Genomic DNA, 21325 nt, shown 5'->3' on the forward strand with positions numbered 1-21325 from the left:
ATTACAGTTACTCTCTGAGGGGAAATAGTTTTGTAGACTTAGTTCCAAGACAACTGTAATAAAAATAAAGATAGTTTTTATCTATCATTTGTGCTCCATGTGAAGTCGACTGGGAATTCACTGAGAAAGAATGCAGCCTGTCTTTGGAGTGAGGCTTGCCTTCCATTTCCTATGTTTTGTTTGAAGTGGTGTTGAGAGTTAAGCCACTGTGACCAGCACAGGATGGTACTGCATGTGCAAAACTTTGTGACTCTTACCTCTGTAAACTTCACCTCGACTGACACTTTATATTGCTTGTCATATTGCTGGGTAATCCTCTTAAAAACCCATATGAAAATGTCATTGGTTTACCAGGCATAATCCGCAGTAAACTGTAAGTACCTGAATCTCTTCGAATGTAAGACCAGACTGCTGCTGTACGAGTAGAAAAGCTGATGAAAAAACAAGTTCAGGAAATCAATAAAATTACAAAATGGTGGTGTCCTGCCAGATTTGGATTCTAAGTGTGGTATAATCCAGGAGTTTGGAGACTCGGCCTCTTCCCCTTGCAAATCTCTGGCGGATGTTCTTTTAAAAACACTGATATCCACAATTTTAACAGACATCTGGTGATGTGAAGAATTTTTTTCTGTGTCTTGTTCCTGTGGTCTTGCATTTAAATTGAAACAAAAGGAAATACTTGAACATTGTTCAGCTTTTTGGGGGGTTGAGATGTTTAGTTGTTTGACATCTGAACTATTGTGAACATCTAATCATCAACAATAATTTCATTTACTGTGCTCACTGAGGCAAATACACAACCCTTTATATTTGAGCCTGTGACCCAGTTTTACCAAACAATAATTTCTCAGGAGACATTTGAATGTGTTTTTTTTTTTACATAGACACATATACACACAGACACTCACACACATACAGTCCACATACACACACAATAAAGCACAGCATGTCCTGTCCATTTGTAGGACTTATTTTTGTTCACCAGTGCATGAGATTGAATGTACTCATGAAAATGAATGTTGTGGTTACATACAAACAAACCAGTGATATACTGTAGGTCTCAGTAGTAGTGTCACCAAAGTGTCATATCCTGTAACTACAGTACAGTCAAGGCAAGCCAAAGTCATCCTAGCAGATGTCAACTCCCTTTCTAATTAATCTCATGTGTGGGTTTACATAGAACTGTAATTAACTATAATGGTTATATCTGCCTTTCCAGTCATAGCGTCAGCTGGGTGTTTTTCCTAGCTGCTCACTTCTAGGACCTTCATTTTTGTGTTCTAGTTTCTCATTCACAAGGTCCATATACTGTCAGTTCTGAATGGGCTTGACTGAGTATGCCCTGGTGAGTATGCCCTGGTCACTGCAGATGCGATGTTACCACATAATTGCGTAACAAATCAGGCCTCTGGGAGGACTTTCATCAATTAATCAGCTTAACACCAACTGGTCTCCTCTACTGTACTTCCATGTATATGACGTGTGGATGTTAGTTGCAATCAGGGTCTGATAAACAGATTAGAGTGCCTTATTCATTGACATGATAGATGTATACACAATTACAAATGGCAATTATCAGTAAGTCAGTGAGGTCTGTTGAGAGATGGCTAGTGATGTCCTACAAATAACAAGGGTCATGCTTGCTCATCCATGCGCTTGCTCAGGATTTGAGATCAATTATCATGACCAGAATCAGAAAGTTGCTACTGTACACAAAATGGAAGAGTTCAAATACGAAAACACATCTTACAGACTTCACTCTTCAGACAGTTTTGACATTTTATTGTAGATTACAAATAATTTGTTCTTCACAAGACTATACTACAAGGTTGACAGTGAACAAGCACTGTTTTATTGGCAATTGATTTGTCAGAGAGCACACACTTTAAAGCATTGACAATACATTTAGTCTCAAGAAGATTCATGTAAACCCGTGCTGAAGTCACTCTTCACAAGCAGACTGGTGACAACATCATGTTGTTTTACTTAAACAAATCAGTTTCTTTTCAAATTAATGTGATCCAAAATAGCACATGATTTCAATAAATTAAAAACATGTTTAAATGCTTTCTTTGGATATGTACCCTAGACAGAACATTTCAATCTATTCCTACTGTATCGTTGTTGTGCTTTGTTGCTTGTGAATACATGTACATGGGGTACAGTGATAAGTAGTTTACACATACAGTACATCTGGATAGGCCTTTGTTTGAGTTCCTCAGGACACACTGAGTAACTCAGGACACACTCGGATGATGTCACTAAGGACATGCAGGTGACAGTGAGTGTTTGATTGTCAGATAACTAATTTGTCTGAGCTAAATGCTAGTGAATTCTTTCATCTTTGGACACTGTGTAACAACTTGTACAATTTGTCTGTAAATGCTAAGAGACAGACACACTGCCAGCAATATTTGACAGTGTTAAACAAGATGATATATCAAGTGCAGGCTACTGTGCAAACTGTTAAAGGTATTGATTATATGATAATCATCTCTTTATGTTAGGGTCCTTAGACCTTGTGGTACACCAATCACTTTCAACGCGTAACACTGAAATTATATCTGCTGCAGTACTGTGAACAACAACTACTGAGGTAATATATTCAGGAGGCAACATTGTATTGTATATGTCATCTGATCTGTCCAAGTGAGGTAGAACACACCTCTTAATAGCTACAGTAGATAATATTAACAGGTTTCTGTACTGGATGATTTAATGAATAAAGAGGGAATAAAGGTACTCAACGACATTGTTCACCAAAACTGGTTTACCACAATCTTCTATTTCAAGCTACATCTCATTTTAAATCATAACCAGGGTAGGAGGTTTTTTCTTATCAAATTAATGTTATGTTCCAATCCTTGATAGTGGTTTTAGAAGCGTTCTGCACAAAGATATATGAGTGGAGAGAGAAAAACAAAAATGGGACAATTCATCTGCTTTAAAATGAGACCAAGAGGCGAGAAACATGTCTGATTAATCTCCTTCCTCAATGCTAATCTCAATCCCCTGGTCACAGAGGTGGGGGGTTGAGGGGATGTGTGTGTGTGTGGAGGGGGTTCATGAAAAGCACTCTTGTTTGTGGGATTAAACAGTGGAGCACTGCTGACTCACTTGACTCAACCCAGATGTAGCTCAGGAAAACACTTCTGACCACAAAGAGAGTACGTTTTGAACAAATCCAATATGACGTAGGTAAATATGTCTGACGCAAAGATCTATTTTAGTGTGTGACTGTGATGGGTTCTCAGTCAAAGTTCTATTTTGACCTCAATGAGTCAAATGTCATTGGAATGTTGGAATAACACCATGGATAACTTGGAGGTGTATTTCCATGTTTGAATGGTGTCAGAGGTATTGGGGGGTCCCAAATGGTTGTGGGTGGGGAAATGGGTAAAACTAATAGCATGGGACACACCAAGTTTGTCAAGGTGGGGGGATGCTCTAATACTTAGCTCCCTGAGACCACCTCCCATCCCCCCTAAATTTGGGTGAATCTACAAAATGTTATTCTAAACTGGAAAACCAAAATACTACACATCCAGATGACACAACACAAATATAGATCTCACACAATAACCTCAACTACCACATTCACTTGCACAACACACACTGACAAGTACACACATAAGGTCCATGGACCTATGACTTTGTTCATACCTGTGAGAAAACCACCAGGACCAATAAGAGTTTGTATGATTATTGGGTGCTTAGTTTATTTGGACTTGTTCTCAATTTGAGGCACTTCAATCTTTTCCCCGGTGAGGAACTGCCAGATTCCTCCTCTGTAGTTCTCATTTCCCAGGGCATACAGGAACACGTTAAAGGTGGGAGAAGTTTTTGCCAGAATAGGAGCCATCTGAAAAACAAAGTGGGGAGCAGAACATTGTTTTCAACATTGCCATTATCTTGGGAAACCCTGTTAAGGGTTGTGAGGTCACATAATGATGATCATTATTCACATTCGCCTGAATTTGTGTGTCTACATTCTCTCACCATTCTCAGTTTAGGTGAAACCAGGTTGGCGTTCTCCACAGCAGCATAGAAGGCCAGGATTCCATAGGGACCCCAGCAGAAGAGCATGGTCTTCAGAGGAGTGCTAGCATTGAACTACAGACAGACAGACAGACAGAGAGAGAGAGAGAGAGAGAGAGAGAGAGAGAGAGAGAGGGGGGGGGGGAGTATGGAGAGTTGAAATAGGGTGAGAGGGAGAAGAGGAAAGGAAAGGCAAGGGGGAGAGAACGGGCATGGATTGTTACTGCTAGACCATAAAGAGTGAATGGAGGAAGGAATAATGTCTCCAGTCATGAGGGTAACGTGCATGTGACAGGCTAGTCACAAGCCTGGGATAATGGCTGCGATAAAAACAATGGCTGACTTAGGATTATTTCACAATCAACTTGCCTTTCTCTTCAGCCAACAGACAAGTTTAATATACAGTGAGGAGTTGTTAAGTGTGTTTCACTACCTAGACAGGCTGTATGTTTTATATTTCTAATTTATTTTTTCAGGCACAGCTGTTTATGAATGTCACCAGATCAGAAATGCCAGTCAGATACTGTCATAGAGTTGCTATTTATGTTCTTGGTGTTATTATTATTTTTTGCTTTAGCTTTGGGGCATCTGAGAGGGCTTTTTTTTCCCCTGATCTTGAGTGACCGTGACATCTTTCTGATGTATGCGCCACTGTCAGTGCGTGCAAATCATAAAGGTTACGTAACGGACTGCTCTAGTAAAGAGTTCACTGTGTCCACAACCCAGGCCACACCACTGTGTGCTTGGGTTAACACAGTCTTCTCAAGCCTGCCCAGAACACCGTGAGTAATGGATTGAAAACCTACTAGAGAATAGTGTCCTTTCCAAACCCTCTCTTCGGCCCTGCATGTACATTTCAGATCTCACTTTAATTTCTGAGACCTGGCTATGACCTGGTCAGTTGTTAAGGCAGTTAAGTGGGAAGATTGTTACTTGACCATTCCTAAACTCAGACCTCACAGTCTATGCTAATAAAAAGCATCCAATGTTCTTACCCTAGGGTTTCCAGTCTTCTTGAATTTCTCTCCAATAGACTGGTATGAGGACAGGACAACAAAGATCTGGATGGCCATGTTGAAGATGGCCATGGGGATCAGGTATGACACGTAGTTCCTGTTCAAGGAGAATAAAACATGGTGTTATGTATGCAGAGTTTGTGGCAACCCAAGAAGAATGTCCTTACTGTAGGGGGCTGGAGGGAGAATCTACTGTAGGTTTGAGTGAGTGTGTTACCTGTCACCCTTGCTGTAGTCCAGAGTGCAGCAGGTCCTCAGGGGCTCGTAGTCGTATTCTCCCCAGCCGATGAGGGGCATGGCGGACCAGAAAGCCGTGAAAAGCCAGATGAACATCACCAGGGTAATAGCGCTGCTCCACTGCAGCTTTGTCCCTGGGGAACACAGGCACACTCGCGCTAGCCAGGAGAGGCACAAAACCCAGCAACACTACTTCATAACTACATTCCCCACTACAGTACTGATATCAGCACCAGCATTGCTCAATTGGAGTAGAAAAGCTATGTGTATTAATGAATTTAGCAGGTAGATGGTTATTACAAGTCTATGAGAGCACAAAGAAGGGAGACTCTTCTCCTTCATTATGGTGACTGGGCAGATGAAGTAAAGGGATGACACAGAATATTTAATACAGCCAGCTTCAAATGTTCAGGCTTATGCTTATGCAACATGCATTTATGTTGGTTTATCATACTGATATTATTGCAATACAAAAGTACTCTTTCTGCCGGAGGTTGGATTTTGTGTATGCTCTGTGGGCCTGGTGATGCTATTGTCTCTGGGTGTGGTAGAGATTTGTAGAATCAGTCTGTATGACATTAATCTGAAGATTATACTCTCATTAAAGCTCTGGTAAGGAGCTTCTTTGCAGCCAACAGCATCTGAGAAGAGGCCAGATGGCCTCTCAGATTGACCAAGAGGCATACAGCACAGCTGCAAACAAAGGCCAGCCAGTTTAATACCTGTCTAGTGGGTGCAGTGTGATTGAGGGGGGGCAGAGAAGTGTAGGATCATGTTATTGTTGATGGCGTTGTTGTGGGTTACACTCACAGGTATAACTTGGTGTGTCGGTTTTAGAGTATGTGTGTGTGTGTGTGTGTGTGTGTGTGTGAGAGAGAGAGAGTCATGTCAGACTCATGATGTCACTTACTGGTGCAGTACTGGTGATATCTGTCCCATGCAATGGCAGCAATGAAGTGGATGCTGGCAAGAGCTGTCATGAAACCCTGGAATCCGTGAGTCTGGCACCCATCAGAGCCATAGGGCCAGTATCTGAGGTTGTACATAGAAAACAAACAATATTGTTATTGTTGTTGACTTATACCCTGTTTAATCTCTTTGGAATGGTCTGGATCCTCAATGAAAAAATTGGAAGCAGGTCACTGTCTAACAATAGCCATAAAGAGGGGAATCTTGTGCATCTGGCCCATATGCAAACCTTGAACATCATCCCTCAAACCCCGATTAGAGATTCTAAATCCGGTGCCTTTCCGTATCATTGAACAGGCTTTCGTGGAGTATGTTATCGGCAAGCTCACTCCCTGTCAACGTCATTTCTATCCACCGCATCGTTACCACCTATTCCCCTTGTTTACAATTTGCAGGAGGTCAAATCAATCCATTTTAGTTGTCAGTTATCGACAGGGTATTGGTTGGATTGTTTCAGGGAGCAATCGATACGCCTACAGTTGTTGTACCGGTTACATAACGCATGCATGGCCAATGAGTGACTACACTTCAGTGTTTCATATATGAACGTGAATAACTGGCAGTTAGTCGTGCACTCGTGAGGGGTAGATTTATTATGAGACGTCACTCACCTCAAGAAACTGGAAAAAGCAGCAATAGTGGCATTAGAGGATATGCCCATATCAGCCAGTGCCAAGCTAAAGACCAGGAAATTGCTGGGGGTTCGCAGTTCTCTGACTTTAAGGAAAGCTACAACTGTCACAGCATTCAGGAAGAATCCAAGAAGACCTACAGAGAAATAAGAGTATGAATGCATTGCACGCGCACTGATCACACAATAATCTTAATTGCCCCTTTATAAATAATAGTAAGTGCTACAGAATATTGGACGTTTAACTCCAAGAAGTCTTATTCATGTAAGCAGTTCATTCGCGTAGGCTACTGTTTACCCCCTCGCCCAATAACATTGGTCACCCATGACCGCGGAGCTTCGGGTCCCGATATGAGAAAACAAACGTACGCAGCAACATCGCAGCTCTGGATGAATTCAATTAGAAACCAAAAACACTTACCCTCCACTAGCAGACAAGATCCCAAGGAGAACACATCGAAGTCCGAAAAGCCATCTGGTAACGGGTAGGAAGACACCATCTTGAATGCGATTTGACACAATAAGTGCAGAAATCACAGCCCACACTCTCCGATCACTGACGATGTGCCTCAATATGATCTAACGAAGCTTGCTTTTAAAGGGTCATTTCACGTGAAAAAGCATGAACGTAATTATGTAAAGCCCTTCTCTTTTGCCCCAATCCGTACAAGAATGTCTTAATGAACATAACAACACAAACCACTGCCCCCTAATACGCATTTACCCGTCGCTACTCTAAAGCGCTCAATTAGTTACACAACAAGCCTTTGTGTCTATGCGCGACCACTGTCCTAAAAAGGATGCTCGTGATGTCAATACCACATGTCTGATGGCTATAGTTTGATAAGACAACAGGTGTCCAATGTTCCGGTTGGGCTTCTTCTAGCCATGCTAAATGCTTTTTCTAACGTATTTAAATGGTATGCGACTCTAAAATATGTGCATACTTCTATTGATAAAGATCTAAAATTAAGAGCTTTTGATCTTTAGATGAAAGTCACATGCAGTAAGACTGTCACTATGATCAGGGAAAGTGGGGAAAACATTTCGAGGTAGGCCTGTATCAAATCCTACTGCTTGTTTAAAACCATGAGCCACTTACTGCAGTTAATCAACATTTGTCATCGTGAGACAAATATAAGTCATACAGCCTATTGGTGCCTTTACTTGCCCCTTGCCCAAGGGGGGGGGGGAGGGGGGGGGGGCGGGCTGCGCCCCCCCAGATTTCTGCCGCGTCCCCCCAAGCTCCTTCTGACTTCAGCCAAAATGGTTACATGTTGAAGCTATGAAAAAGTCTGTTAGTGCTTTCAGTAATATGCTTTTTTTTCAACCAATCTTTTTAAAAGATTCCCCAGTGATTGTCTGGTTGATAATGGGCAACGTAGGTTAGAGCTCCGCATCCACGTTTACCGATAAAAGTGAAATCAACCTCGAATCTCTTGCCACTCACTCACTTGTTCTCGAAGTTATTGTAGGTCTATATCGGTCTTTTGTGGAGGGCTTTTGACGAATAGTAAAGTGTAGCATTGGTGTTTAATGTTAGACCTTGGAATTTCATACTTTTGTTTCAGTTGTAATCTATATTTGTTTTCATAGAAGATACACGGGTTAAAGACGTTAACAGTAGTCTTTTAGGTTCGTTAGCCATCGATTGTTCTTTGCGTGTGTGTTTGTACCTACAAAGAAAAACCTTTGATCATGCATCTATTTCTGATCCCCAAACCATCTACTACTGCCCCTGCGACAAGGGATATTAAACTCATACTCCAGAGCAGGCAGAGCGTGCTGGTCCTAGTGGAAGCACTTCCCTGTCTCTCGGTACCAACATTACCGCTGCTGCCTGTGGGTGAAGGCGAGCATGGTTTGAATGACAGCAATCCAATGCAGCCTGTTCTGCAAACGTACCCCATGCGCATTTTCAGCCAAGGTCCTAGGGCATCGCTCTCAAACTTGGTTAGAGAACTCAGCCAAGCTACATGCATGTTTCTGCTTCCCCTGTCGACAACTTGGAGCCAGAAATGATAAAGGCATCACCTTCACTAGACAAGGTTTTTACCAATTGGAAAACGGCGGCGGTTTATTTTACATAGAGCTCAAAAAAACTATTCTACGCTCAAATGAATGCACAAATTTTTCGCTCGCGCGCTGTGCGCGCTCGCACTGTGGAGGATCATGTCCAGCATCACATCAAACCCAGGATATGTCGTGGGTTTGGGCTAAGCCCCGAATGTGTATAACGTCTAGCTCCGTGCCTGATTAACACTCGGATCGTTAAGCAGACTCAAAAATGATAACACAATGGTTATATAAAAAATTATACGACCCCCTTCCGTAATCATGATGCCCCCCCAGAAATGTTCACTGCCCCCCCAGTCAAAGCAGGCTGCATCCGGCCCTGGAATAAATTATACACTTTATTCCAAAGTGAAACATTCAACTGCTACATCCTAATTGGCAGTTTTTCATATGGACTGGGAGTGGGAACAAGGGTCATTGTTGGTCCCAAGTCAGTCTCCACCACAGGATTATGCGATTGGAGACCTTGGGGACAATCAATGCAAACCTTTTAGAAATTGTAAAGTATCATGTGACTACTATGTGACAAGTATCGTGTAGCTATCATTGATGTTTCTGTGGCTTAACACTGCTGAATGTGTTTGAAGAACGAATCTTGAGTTATTTGTTTCATATTTTAGCTTCTGGAACTTCACATAAATAGGCAGATAATGTAAAAGTATAAAATTATTAATTTATAAAGTTAGTTGACAGATAAGTGTTTGTACAACACAGGTCACTCAAATGTGACGACAGACCCAGATGTGTGTCACAAACTGACCTGATTAGGGAATTGCACTAAGTTGTCTCTGATATAGAGCCAACATCCACAAATCCATCTGTCCCTGGCTGACCTCACCAGTCCTGGCTTTAGGTGTTCAGAACATGAGCTGCTTTGCGCCACATTTATTTTAATATTTGACTTTAGGTCTCAAATTAACTCAACAGACTCACTAACCCACTTTTATGTTGTTTCTGTGTGTGTCCTTGTGTGTTATGGTGAATCTTTATTTTTGACCTAACTTATTATACAGTTACACAGTTAACAATGAATGCCTGAAAAAGTGTCTGTTTCAAAATAAGTTCAAATAAGATCATAATAATTTCACACTAAGAGTGCCAAACCAGTAGATCAAGACATTAAACAAACAAATACAACACTCCATAAGAAGTGGAGAGAAATAAGCTTTGATTACCTTTTTCACAAAGTACATGTTTTCCTTTGAAAGTAACTTTATTATAAATATTTGTGCCCAGATGCTTATATTTCCACACAGACTCAGATTAATAACAAGGTTCACCCTATGAGTCAGCACTGGCCTTCTATGGAAATCAAGAATTATACTTTCTTAGAAACCATTATTAGATACAGATCTTGACTGCTGATTTCACTTAATAATCAGAATGACAAAGCATTAAAGACTTAAGCTTTCCATAATACTGAGAATCCAACCATTCTCCTATGGAAGAAGTCCAATAATGTTCCACGTTATTATATGTGAAAGAGGGCTTATTTTTTGCCCACAGCAAATTAGATTAACCGCTTGAGAACGATAAGGAATGTGTATGATGTTCAACAAAGGCAACATAGTATTGAAAGATTACTAAAAACCCTTTGTCATTCTGGAAATGTTAAAGAATCCAAAGCACAAGACAGACACTATTTCAACAGAGCATTAGCATGTCCTGCATGTACACCACACACACACCCCCTCAAATGAACAGTCAATAGTAATTTATAGCTTCACAGTACATTTGACTAGATTTCCTTGTTTTGATGTTGGGTTACAGTGTAACGTAAGATTGAGTCAGTGATTCTTTAAGGTGTCCTTTCTTTCACATTCTGATCCACCAACACAATATGCAGAAGGAAGTGTTAAGTATGGAAGTGTTAAATCATTTGGGTAATTGTTTCTCAAGCTCCAATTCCTTTCAATCCAAAGACGTGGCACACTTTAACTTTGTGGCCAATATTAACACTGACCATGTTTCTGTATTGTTTACATCAGGGGGAAACCCAAGGAAATCCCATATCAATGTGCAACATTCAACCTTTGGACAAAACAACATTTCCAGGGGTATTGCTCCAAGTCCATGGGATTACTGTATGTGCACATAGGTTAGTGAGAACAATGTTTCAAGTATCAGTTTGATTATAATATATTATCCAAGCAGACTGGTTAAGAAGAGTTTAGAAATTATTGTTTTTTACTGTCGTTCCCCCCGACTGATCCGGGGATCTCAGCTAGGATCGAGGCCTGCCTCACAGACATCTCCGCCTGGATGACCGAGCACCACCTCCAGCTGAACCTCGCCAAAACAGAACTCCTCATCATCCCGACCAAACCCTCCATCTCCCACGATCTCTCAATCACCCTGGGATCGGCGACGGTGACCCCTTCATCCTCTGCCAGGAACCTCGGGCTGACCATGGATGACGAGCTCTCCCTCACGGCCCGCATTGCTGCGGTCTCCCGGTCGTGTAGATTCACCCTCTACAACATCCGGAAGATCAGGAGATACCTATCTGAGCATTCCACCCAGCTGCTAGTCCAAGCACTTGTCCTCTCAAAGTTGGACTACTGCCACTCGCTGCTCGCCGGTCTCCCAGCATGCGCAACCCGCCCTCTCCAGAGGATGCAGAACGCGACGGCCCGTCTGGTCTTCAATCTACCCAGACGCTCCCATGTTACCCCGCTCCTCATCTCCCTCCACTGGCTTCCCATCACAGCCCGTATCAGATTCTAGACCCTGGTACTGACCTTCCGAGCGGTGAACGGGACTGCACCCGACTACATCAAGTCTCTCCTCCAGCCTTACACCCCCCCCCCCCGCCACCTACGGTCTTCTTCTGACAACCGTCTGGTGGTCCCACCGCTCAAGAGCGCCCGGTCCCAACACAAGCTCTTCTCCTGTCTGTCCCCCCAATGGTGGAATCAACTCCCCACCTCCATCAGGGACACTGACTATCTCCTCACCTTCAAGAAAAGGCTCAAGACGCACTTGTTCCGGGAGTACAACGGCACTTAGGAATGCCTGGCTGGACCTGATGTTAGTTTCCTCCAGGATCACAATGACTCGTATTGAGAGACTTGTTGCTCTTGTTGGTTAGTTGTAACGGTTTCAAATTCTTGTACTCGCTGTGAAATATTTTTACTGTTGATTGTTTTTTCTACAGGTACACTCTTGCACTCTTGTGGGGAGTTTCATGTTGTTCAATTGTAACTTGTTTAACTGCATGCTCTTATGGTTCTTCCCTTTGGCACTTATTTGGTTTTCCACAATGTATGCTTCATGTTTTGGCTGCTCGCAATGTTTGGGGCTATCTCGTTGTTATGATCAGTGACCTATGCTCTTTTGTAAAGCTCTCTCTTGGAAGTTGCTTTGGATAAAAGCGTCTGCTAAATGCATAAATGTAAATGTAATGTACTTTTAATTGGAAATAGGTGGCTTTTTCATTTAATGGGTAGGTATTACAAATTATATATTGTAAAGTGACAAATTTCTATTGTCATGCAAATAGTTGACAGTCCTTGATTACAAAGGTAATTGTTTTTGTTGCAAAGGTTACTACAGCCTGCAGCTTGGAAATATAAATATAAGTAAAATGCCTGAGAAGTTGCTGATAAGGCATGGAGAATGTCTACAATAACTGAAATGTGAGACCTTTGCTTCTGTTGTTCTGTTGTTATTTGCTTCTAAGAAGTTGTATTTCTATTTGGTCAACACTAGTTTACGAGGGTAAATTACTTAAAAAAAAATTTTTTTTAAACAGACCTACATTGTGTTACTTGAAATAATGTTTCAGGCAATTGTTTTCAAAGCACTGTCAGAAATGTTTATTTCAAAATAAAAATAAACATTAAAATCTACACGTTACAAATAATACTATTATCAAATGTTTTGTCAGCCTACATATTATTTACATAATTTGTAATGAAAGCATTCACATTGTATTCATTTAAATAAGGTTTCATGATGATTATTATGTGTAATTAAATTGGATTGTGTGTAACCCACAAAAATAAATGTATTATTAAATATTTGTATGCAGTCATTGCAAACCTGTTTCATTAGGACCAAAATGTAACTTGTAAAAGGTTAGGTAGCAAATGTCCCTGGGCCACCTTGTGGTAGAAAGCATGTTGTTCACCAGCAGATTAACAGTCACGACAGGGCTCAAATGAACAAACTAAATTTGCAGAATGAAAAAAAAAACTAACATCACAGTGGATTATGACCATTTCGGAAGTATTTTCTGTGATAATAAATAGGGACGTCTCTGCGCAGCCTATCGGATTCCGGGATGCAATACGCATCCAAATGAAAAGAACGCCAGTACTTTCACTAATCCTTGTCTATCCTTTTTATCTCGGGACCCATAGCAGTCTGATCACTATGGGACAGCGAAGCGGTGGGACAAAGCCATGCGGATGATATTACGATAAATGACAAAAGCAGGTCTGTTTGTCTCAAGTGGGCATTGACAGGGCGCATGTAGGCAAATTGTGTGCGCGTTAAGTGGGCCAAAATGTTCTTTGCGTTGATCCTGGGGCTCTACCTGGCCACAGGTGCGCTACCATACACGGCAAGCGCGTGCCCGTCGCAGTGCAGCTGTTTTTATCACAATCTCAGCGACGGATCAAAAGCCAGGTAAGTCCATGAAACACTGCTCAACGACCAAGCTATCCAAATCATTTGAAACGAATTCCATTTTAATAGTCTGTCCTCTTGGACTACAGATGTTTGAAATGGGAGGTTAACACGTGCACTAAAACGATTCCGGGTGTGCATGTTTGTCCAAATGCATTTAGTACGGGATTATCTCTCAAAAGCACTTTCACCAATTTCTCAACATTGTATGGCGTTTAGCGAGGCAGAAAAAACATTGCGTTTAAGTTATAAATACTGAAATATGCAAATATATTGCACATGGAGTTTCATATTAAAATGTTGTTTGTGTTTGTGCATCACCAGGCCCACATTTGTGTTGTGCAAATGTATGCACGATACATTCTTTAACAGTGCAATAACTGAAATAAAAAAATTATATTTTAAACATCCACCCTTTTTTCACAGGAGCGTAATTTGCAATGACCCTGAGATCTCTCTTGTGCCAGTCGGGTTTCCTGTGGACACATCGAAATTGCGCATTGAGAAAACAGCCATCCAGCGGATTCCACGTGAAGCCTTCAACTACCTCTCTGGTCTTGAATTTCTCTGGATGTCTTTCAACACACTGACCGCCCTGAACCAAGACAGTTTCCGAGGGCTATTAAACTTGGAAGAGCTTCGTCTTGATGGGAACACGCTTGCAGCATTTCCCTGGGAATCTCTAATGGATATGCCCAGCCTCAGACTGCTCGATTTGCACAACAACCAGCTAAATTCCGTTCCGGCAGATGCCACGAATTACATAAAGAACCTCACCTATCTGGATCTGTCCAGCAACAACCTCCTGACCGTCCCGGCAGAGGTGCTTTCCACCTGGTTAACGGTCAAACCCGCGCAGGGCCCGGAAAGCTCAAAAATGATACTTGGTAAGATAAAAGGAATTGGTCTGTTTTCATAACAAACAAAACAGGAATTCGCCTTACTTTCTATTGGAATCCTAATGACATACAGTTGTTTGGTAAAATATTGTATGTGGTACGTTATGATGGACCTCAAGTCATGGGGCACTTAGACATCTCAAAAGGCAGTGTTGGTTATGTATTCAGTATACATTCATTGTGAAAGGCTCAATAATAAATCAATGGATGTGTGATTATCCTCAAAATCATACATTTTGGAAATATTAGAGGAGCTGCAACTTCATTATCATTATGTTCATCACCCTCCTTCTCACGGTAAGGATGATCATCATAGTGGATAGGCCTAATCAATGAACCCTAATTCCATCACATTATCATCCACTAGCCATGTGGCTGGTGTTTCCTAAGCTTTCTTCACACGTTCAAGCTCGTTCTTCTCGCCTCCCTCAAGGTCTCCACGACAACCCATGGATGTGTGACTGCCGATTATACGACCTGGTCCAGTTTCAGAAGTCTCCGACGCTCTCGGTAGCATTTATAGACACGCGGCTGCGTTGCTCCGCTCCCGAGAGTCTCTCTGGCGTACTCTTCAGCGACGCAGATTTACGGCGTTGTCAGATTCCGCGCATACACACAGCGGTGGCGCGCGTCCGCAGCACAGTTGGGAACAACGTGATGTTGCGCTGCGGGACCATTGGAGTACCCATCCCAGATTTGTCCTGGCGAAGGGCGGATGGAAAAGTCCTGAACGGGACAGGTGAGTAACAACCTTTGCATTGGAGTAAGGGTTGGTTTGTGTGTGTGACTGGTTGAGAGAAGAAGTATTAATCTACACTGAAACGCATGGCAATACAAGAGACAGATAAAGACATTCAATGTAGATGGGAAGACATTTAAAAATAGTATGCCCATTTATTACAGTGAGATTTATTGAAGATTTTGCACGTCCTTGACAACCATGTCGGCTAAGAAAGTCGACTGTAATCCCTTTTAAAAACCCAGCACGTTTTTATTAATTAAAGATTTAACCTTTTTGTACCTCAAGATTGGTCTTTGTCAAACAGCTATTCTTTGTCTCTCACAGTTCAAGAGGAGAACTCCAAAGAGGGGATAATATGGTCCATTCTGAGTGTCCCGGCTGTGTCGTTCCGTGATTCAGGGAAGTACATTTGCAAGGCCACCAACTATGCTGGCAGCACTGAGGCGGTCATCTCTCTGGTAGTCTCCGACTCGCCAAAACCCGAGACCAACCAAACCAGTGCAACCTCTGCTGCTGCTGCTGCTAAGAAGTCAAAACCCAAGAAGCCCAGTGGGGTTGTAAAGGCCGCTTACCAGGAGAAGCTAGTGGCCAGATACGTGGCTCCCACCCCAAGTCCTCCACCTTTTCCAGCCTTGGAGCCTGGTGCTGGAGCTGGGGTAGCCAGCCACACTGTGGCGGACAAAGTCATCCCTGGGCCTACCACATCTCAGAGCCCTGACGGCTTTCTGGAGTTGGAGAAGACCAACCTCAGCAACCTGGCGGCCAACACCTCGTCCCTCCAGCAGGACCCTGCCCGGCTGGTCCGACAGGTCAAGGTGGTGGGGGACACAGACAACACCATTTCCCTGAACTGGAGGGCCCCCAAGGCCAAGAACACCACTGCCTTCAGTGTTCTGTATGCTGTGTTTGGGGAGAGAGACATGAGGAAGATCAACGTAGGAGCAGGCAACAACCGTGTTACCATTGATGGTTTGGTGCCCAAGACAAAATACATAGCCTGTGTGTGTGTGAGGGGCCTCATCCCGAGGAAAGAACAATGTGTGATATTCTCCACTGATGAGGCAGCCAGCGCCACTGGAACCCAGAAGCTCATCAACGTGATTGTGATCACGGTCGCATGTGTCATTGCTGTCCCCCTCACTGTCATCGTGTGCTGCGGGGCTCTGAAAAGACGGATCCAGAAGTACTGGGGGAAAAAGTCCAAGGACATCCAAGACTCATATGTGACCTTTGAGACATTGTCGCCCGGCACCAAGGCCAAAGGACTGGAGGGCGAGTACCTGACCAGACTGAACCCAGAGGAGTCAAACAGACTGCTGTCAGCCCGCTCCAGCCTGGACTCTGAGGCTACGGCTAAGATAGAGGGACAGCCCAACGAGTACTTCTGCTGACGTCATGCTCCAGCTCCGGCTCCTGCCCCCCGCCCTCTGCCCCGCTCTCACCCATATCCTCACCTTCACCCCCACTCACATCCTTACCTTAGCCCTGCACTAGCACGCCCTCAAACACCCCTATCCCGGGACTCACCACCACCTCTCCCCCCTCGCTGGACGCCACCGCAGCGGGGCTTCTATCAAAGGACTCTGGGACGTTGTACAATCATGGAAATATCAGTTTAAAGGATGTTATGATGTTTATACCCATTTTCTTAAGAATACATGTTTCAAAAGCAGAGTGAATAGGTTGTGGAATTCAGTTTCCAGGTATGAGGAATGTCTGCTGTCGATGTGTTCTGACTTAAGTTAAATTTCATACAGACAGACATACTACACAGACACTTTTCAAAATGAAATTAATGCTGAATATATTTAACTTAGATAATAATAGTCTAAAGGCTCAGATATTATGTAGAGATGATTTGTTGAGATTTTAAACCATCAGGTGTGGTGAAATTATACCTCTTGATTTAATTATTAAATTGTTTTTGTAGAGACGATTTATTAAGATTTTAAACCATCATGTGTGGGTGAAATGATACATCTTGACTTATTTATTCAATCATTTTTGTTTGACAATTTTAACAGAATCCACCCCTTAAAATCTGATCCAGATAGGCCTATGTTCTAGAGACCATTGATATTTTTTTCATTGTCAATATCATATGTATGTGTAAGATTTGTATATACTTTTCTCTATGATTTACACTTACATTTAACACATGCCTCTGTATATATATGTAGGATGTTGTCCGAAATATATACATTTTGGCATTGATCATTACAATGAAGAAAGGGATAAAGCTGGAGCTGGAGAGAAGCACAGAACTGATTGAGTAATGCACATGTAAAGCAATATGAAATTATGCTAGATGTTTAAAACATTTATATTCCTGGGCCTGAAACATTGACCACCCACCAACTGTTGATTTGTTTTGTGTAAAACCTAAATTAATATTTACCAATTCTATTCGATATATTTGCAACTATGATATGTGAATATTTTGAAATAAACTTTTATATGGTCTTAATTCATTCGTGTCTTTCACCTCTTGTTTGGAGAAAATATAATCTTCGCACTTATGATGTAAAATATTTTTTTTAATGCGGTATGTGCAATGCTTTTTCTTTTTTCCATCGAAAAACTTCTCGCCAAGTAGACCAATTAGCCCTGCCACGGTTGTGTTATGTGTTAATGCATGTTTTCCGCCTCAGAGTCTACGTCAAGGATTAGGCTAAGCTTATTTTTTCTGCGCCACTTGATGCACTTGACGCACTCCTAGATCTATGTCGTGAATTTACGAATATGGATACATTGCGATATCTTATAGTTTTAGGTTTGGTTATCATCCAAGCGTTTCAAACATATTCTCAATGTTTACGTGGATGTAGCTGTGTATCAGACAGACAAGAAAGGTAAGCTTGAACTTAATATACCTGAAGGTAATGCCAATCGGCTGTAAATCAGTAGGTGAGTCTCGACCTAACCTTTTGTTTACCGTACAAAGTAGGCCGACAGGTGAAAGTACCCCTTATCTTAGGTTGTTTCCACAAAATTGAATGACTGTCTCAATAGGCTGCTCAATTCTTGTTTTCCATTTAGGTCACTGACGTGTATGGAAGGTACGTTCCAGCTCATACCAGAAAATATACCTGAAGATATTACAAAAATTCGTATAGAGAAATCGTACTTTACTGAGATCCCTCGCGGTGCATTCTTATCACTCACAGCTCTGGAAAGTCTGTGGCTCAATTTCAATGACATCACTGTTATGAATGTTAATTTTTTGGAGGGCATGGGAAATCTAACGGAACTTCGACTTCAAGGCAACAAACTCAGATCAGTACCATGGACAGCGTTTAAGGCTACTAGAGCGCTGAAAATTTTAGACCTCAAGCACAACTTTCTCGACGTACTGCCGGAACACGCTTTCAAATTTTTGTCAAGTCTCACTTTCTTGGACTTATCTTTCAATAAGCTTACGATAATTTCCAGGGATGTTTTTATAAACTGGCCTCTTTATCAGAGCGTACAGAGAAATGGCGGGCAGGAATTAGGATTCACACCTAATATAGTCTTGGCACTTCATGATAACACCTGGCTTTGTGACTGTCGTCTTAAAGGATTCGTAGAGTTTATCAGGTCTCTCAGCCCACCCATTATCCTGATGAACTCTTACTTGAAATGCGCAGGGCCTGATCTTAAGGCAGGTCAATTCTTCCATGAATTAGAACTGATAACGTGCATGAAGCCTGTCGTCACCGGCCTAACAACCAACATTTCAATGCACGTTGAAGGGAACATAACGCTCCACTGCTTAGCCAAGGCCAGGCCCCATCCCGCAGTGTGGTGGACATATGGTCTCAAGTTGATAAGAGGATTTCATGGTAAGTTTTGGTCAAATCGTAATGCATGTTCCTCTAGATACCTCAGTGTAAATGAGATTTATCAACTATCATATCAACTCTCATATCTAAACCCAACCACACGCCCACTGCTTACAACATTAAGAATAGCCTAGTATTGTGGTCTACATTATGAGGGTACTGATCAAATCTGAACACTGAATGAATGTAGATATACAGACCACAATCTGACTATTAAGGGGTGTGCAAAGATGCATTTATCACCATTCAATATCTGTAAGCTATCTGTATTTGGATAGAAACCGGAGCCTAACACAAAAGTGTTTCTTCTTGTTTTGTAAAAATATTTGTAAATTAAAGGAGATGAAAGTAAAATGATTATCGGGTCAATACAAGAAAAGAAGATATTTTAGATTTGGACATTTAGATTTGGGAGAGTAGTTGTTTTATGTTTTTAACTTTTCACAATATTTTTTTTATTGTATTGTGTATATTGCTGTTACTCATCCCAGAGTCACAAGAGAGGGTTAACGAGGACACTATTAGCGCTCATCTGGAGATCCCCTCCCTCCATCTGGCTGACCGTGGTATCTATACCTGCATTGCTAACAACTTCATCGGCAACTCCTCCGTCAGCATTTTCCTGGATGTCCGCCCTCCTGATGGCTCCCTGCCAGCTCGCTCGGCCCTGTCCCCCATGCCTGCTGCCTCCTCCGAGGAGAACGTTTACATTGAAATCCGCATCGCCAGACAGACGGTCTACGGCATCACCATTGAGTGGTACGCAGTCTTGGAGCGCCCAGCGGAAACCTGGTTCACCGTCCACTTTGGCCAAACAGACTCTGCCAAAAAGGAATTGATCTACATTGGCCCAGGTATCAATTCTTACACTGTTTCAGATTTAATGCCCGCCACGAAGTATGACATCTGTGTCACCTTGAAGAACAAGGCTCCCCTTGTCGGCCAGTGCATCCTGTTCATGACTGGGAGTGGCATCAGTGAACTGGAGCAGCGGGAGAAGCTTATCCATATTGTTGTGATAGTCTTTGCTATGGTTCTGGCTGTGCCAGCGGGTATGTATGCCTGTACCACTGACACTAAATTCAACTGCCTGGAACGGGTCTTGGACTTCTGTAAAAACAAGCGGTGGGAGAGTGCAAGTCCAAGAAAGGCAGGGGAGAGACAAGACACCTTTGATAGCCTGCAGGCTGCCAGTGATGAGGGCCTGATAAAGGATTTCCATGAGGAGAAGATTGTCCGCAGGAGGTCTGATGACCAATTACAGAAGAGCAAATCAAATAACATTAAACACACTGAAGTATATTAAGATACCACTGTTGTACTTGAATGGCAAACAACTGGATTTCTGGTAACTTATGCCAAGATTTTAGAACCTGTCCAACTTGTCACTGGTCCACTTGAATAGTTAAAGCAATATATATATTACAATATATATATACTGTATATATAACAATATATTCTTGGCTGTGTTCTTTTTTCCTGTCCAAGTATGTTTTGTCTCCAGACTTTCAAAAGTGAATATGTAATGTTATAACATATCAAGAGGGGATATTGGTAGGCTGGGAGACACCCCTCTTATATGCTAAAGCCTTCAGTTGCTGAGTGCAGTCTTTGCTTGATGTTTCTCACACCTCATTGTGTACACAACTTCCTGTTACATTGGTAGTCATATATGTTAATAAGGTCAAGATGTGGTCTGATTGATTGTTCTTAAAGTTGATGGTTTGGTTGGGTATAAAAAGGAATGTGGACCATGGCTTCTTCTTCTCCTTTGGCTTCTTCTCCTCTAGCTTCTACTTCTCCTTGCATGCCTTTCCTCCTCCTTGATCTCTTCTATTTATTTCTCTCTTTGATTTATTAGAATGATAGGAGAGTAGGTAAGATTTAAAACATGTTGATTCAAATAATTTAACTTTATGTAATAACCATTACTCTAATTAAACCCATATTGTACATTAACTGCAATTCCAGCATATTTGGTTGATATCAATACACTGTAAAAGTAAAATAATAGATTTTTGTGTGCACATGCAATAAACATTATTCATTAATGTATTTATTGCTAGTCTTGCAATGCCTATCCATAAATGTTCTGTTCTGATTAAATTATCACATGCAAGGGAACTTGCAGATAAAGATACACAATTTGAGTTGAGATTGGCTTTACTTGTTTGCAACGGTTAAATGCCTCAAATGTGATACGTGCACTTAAAATGGTCTCCTTTAATACAACTACATGAATATGACATATGCTTTTTGTC

The 21325-nt window shown here is 42.0% G+C and overlaps 3 protein-coding genes across 3 annotated transcripts; 2 read left to right on the forward strand and 1 right to left on the reverse strand.

Annotated features, from left to right (window-relative positions):
* Window positions 1-1774: 1774 nt before the first annotated feature.
* On the reverse strand, window positions 1775-7614 carry rgra (retinal G protein coupled receptor a). Its single transcript, XM_062463381.1, has 7 exons — window positions 7313-7614; window positions 6872-7028; window positions 6202-6323; window positions 5272-5425; window positions 5034-5151; window positions 4000-4113; window positions 1775-3862 (listed from the first exon to the last, which is right to left on the reverse strand). The coding sequence occupies exons 1-7, from the start codon at window positions 7389-7391 to the stop codon at window positions 3719-3721; spliced, it is 888 nt and encodes a 295-aa protein (XP_062319365.1). The 5' UTR covers window positions 7392-7614; the 3' UTR covers window positions 1775-3718.
* Window positions 7615-13205: 5591 nt separating this feature from the next.
* Window positions 13206-17701, forward strand: lrit1a (leucine-rich repeat, immunoglobulin-like and transmembrane domains 1a). Its single transcript, XM_062463382.1, has 4 exons — window positions 13206-13599; window positions 14026-14486; window positions 14932-15237; window positions 15565-17701. The coding sequence occupies exons 1-4, from the start codon at window positions 13478-13480 to the stop codon at window positions 16629-16631; spliced, it is 1956 nt and encodes a 651-aa protein (XP_062319366.1). The 5' UTR covers window positions 13206-13477; the 3' UTR covers window positions 16632-17701.
* Window positions 17702-17910: 209 nt separating this feature from the next.
* Window positions 17911-21119, forward strand: lrit2 (leucine-rich repeat, immunoglobulin-like and transmembrane domains 2). The gene is made up of 3 exons (XM_062464591.1): window positions 17911-18092; window positions 18280-19064; window positions 19556-21119. The coding sequence occupies exons 1-3, from the start codon at window positions 17983-17985 to the stop codon at window positions 20368-20370; spliced, it is 1710 nt and encodes a 569-aa protein (XP_062320575.1). The 5' UTR covers window positions 17911-17982; the 3' UTR covers window positions 20371-21119.
* The last annotated feature ends 206 nt before the right edge of the window (window positions 21120-21325 follow it).

The sequence above is a fragment of the Osmerus eperlanus genome, chromosome 6 (genome assembly GCF_963692335.1).
Source record: "Osmerus eperlanus chromosome 6, fOsmEpe2.1, whole genome shotgun sequence".
NCBI classification, from domain to species: Eukaryota; Metazoa; Chordata; class Actinopteri; order Osmeriformes; family Osmeridae; genus Osmerus; species Osmerus eperlanus.

Excerpts from the sequence above, each read along its gene's own strand:
- lrit2 (XM_062464591.1), top strand. The coding sequence starts at position 17,983 with ATGGATACATTGCGATATCTTATAGTTTTAGGTTTGGTTATCATCCAA. Across the intron at positions 18,093-18,279 it reads GTATCAGACAGACAAGAAAG|GTCACTGACGTGTATGGAAG; the intron begins GTAAGCTTGAAC and ends TTTTCCATTTAG. Across the intron at positions 19,065-19,555 it reads GTTGATAAGAGGATTTCATG|AGTCACAAGAGAGGGTTAAC; the intron begins GTAAGTTTTGGT and ends TACTCATCCCAG.
- rgra (XM_062463381.1), bottom strand. The coding sequence starts at position 7,391 with ATGGTGTCTTCCTACCCGTTACCAGATGGCTTTTCGGACTTCGATGTG. Across the intron at positions 7,029-7,312 it reads ATCTTGTCTGCTAGTGGAGG|GTCTTCTTGGATTCTTCCTG; the intron begins GTAAGTGTTTTT and ends ATTTCTCTGTAG. Across the intron at positions 3,863-3,999 it reads TTTCACCTAAACTGAGAATG|ATGGCTCCTATTCTGGCAAA; the intron begins GTGAGAGAATGT and ends TTTGTTTTTCAG.
- lrit1a (XM_062463382.1), top strand. The coding sequence starts at position 13,478 with ATGTTCTTTGCGTTGATCCTGGGGCTCTACCTGGCCACAGGTGCGCTA. Across the intron at positions 14,487-14,931 it reads AAGCTCAAAAATGATACTTG|GTCTCCACGACAACCCATGG; the intron begins GTAAGATAAAAG and ends GCCTCCCTCAAG. Across the intron at positions 15,238-15,564 it reads AAAAGTCCTGAACGGGACAG|TTCAAGAGGAGAACTCCAAA; the intron begins GTGAGTAACAAC and ends TGTCTCTCACAG.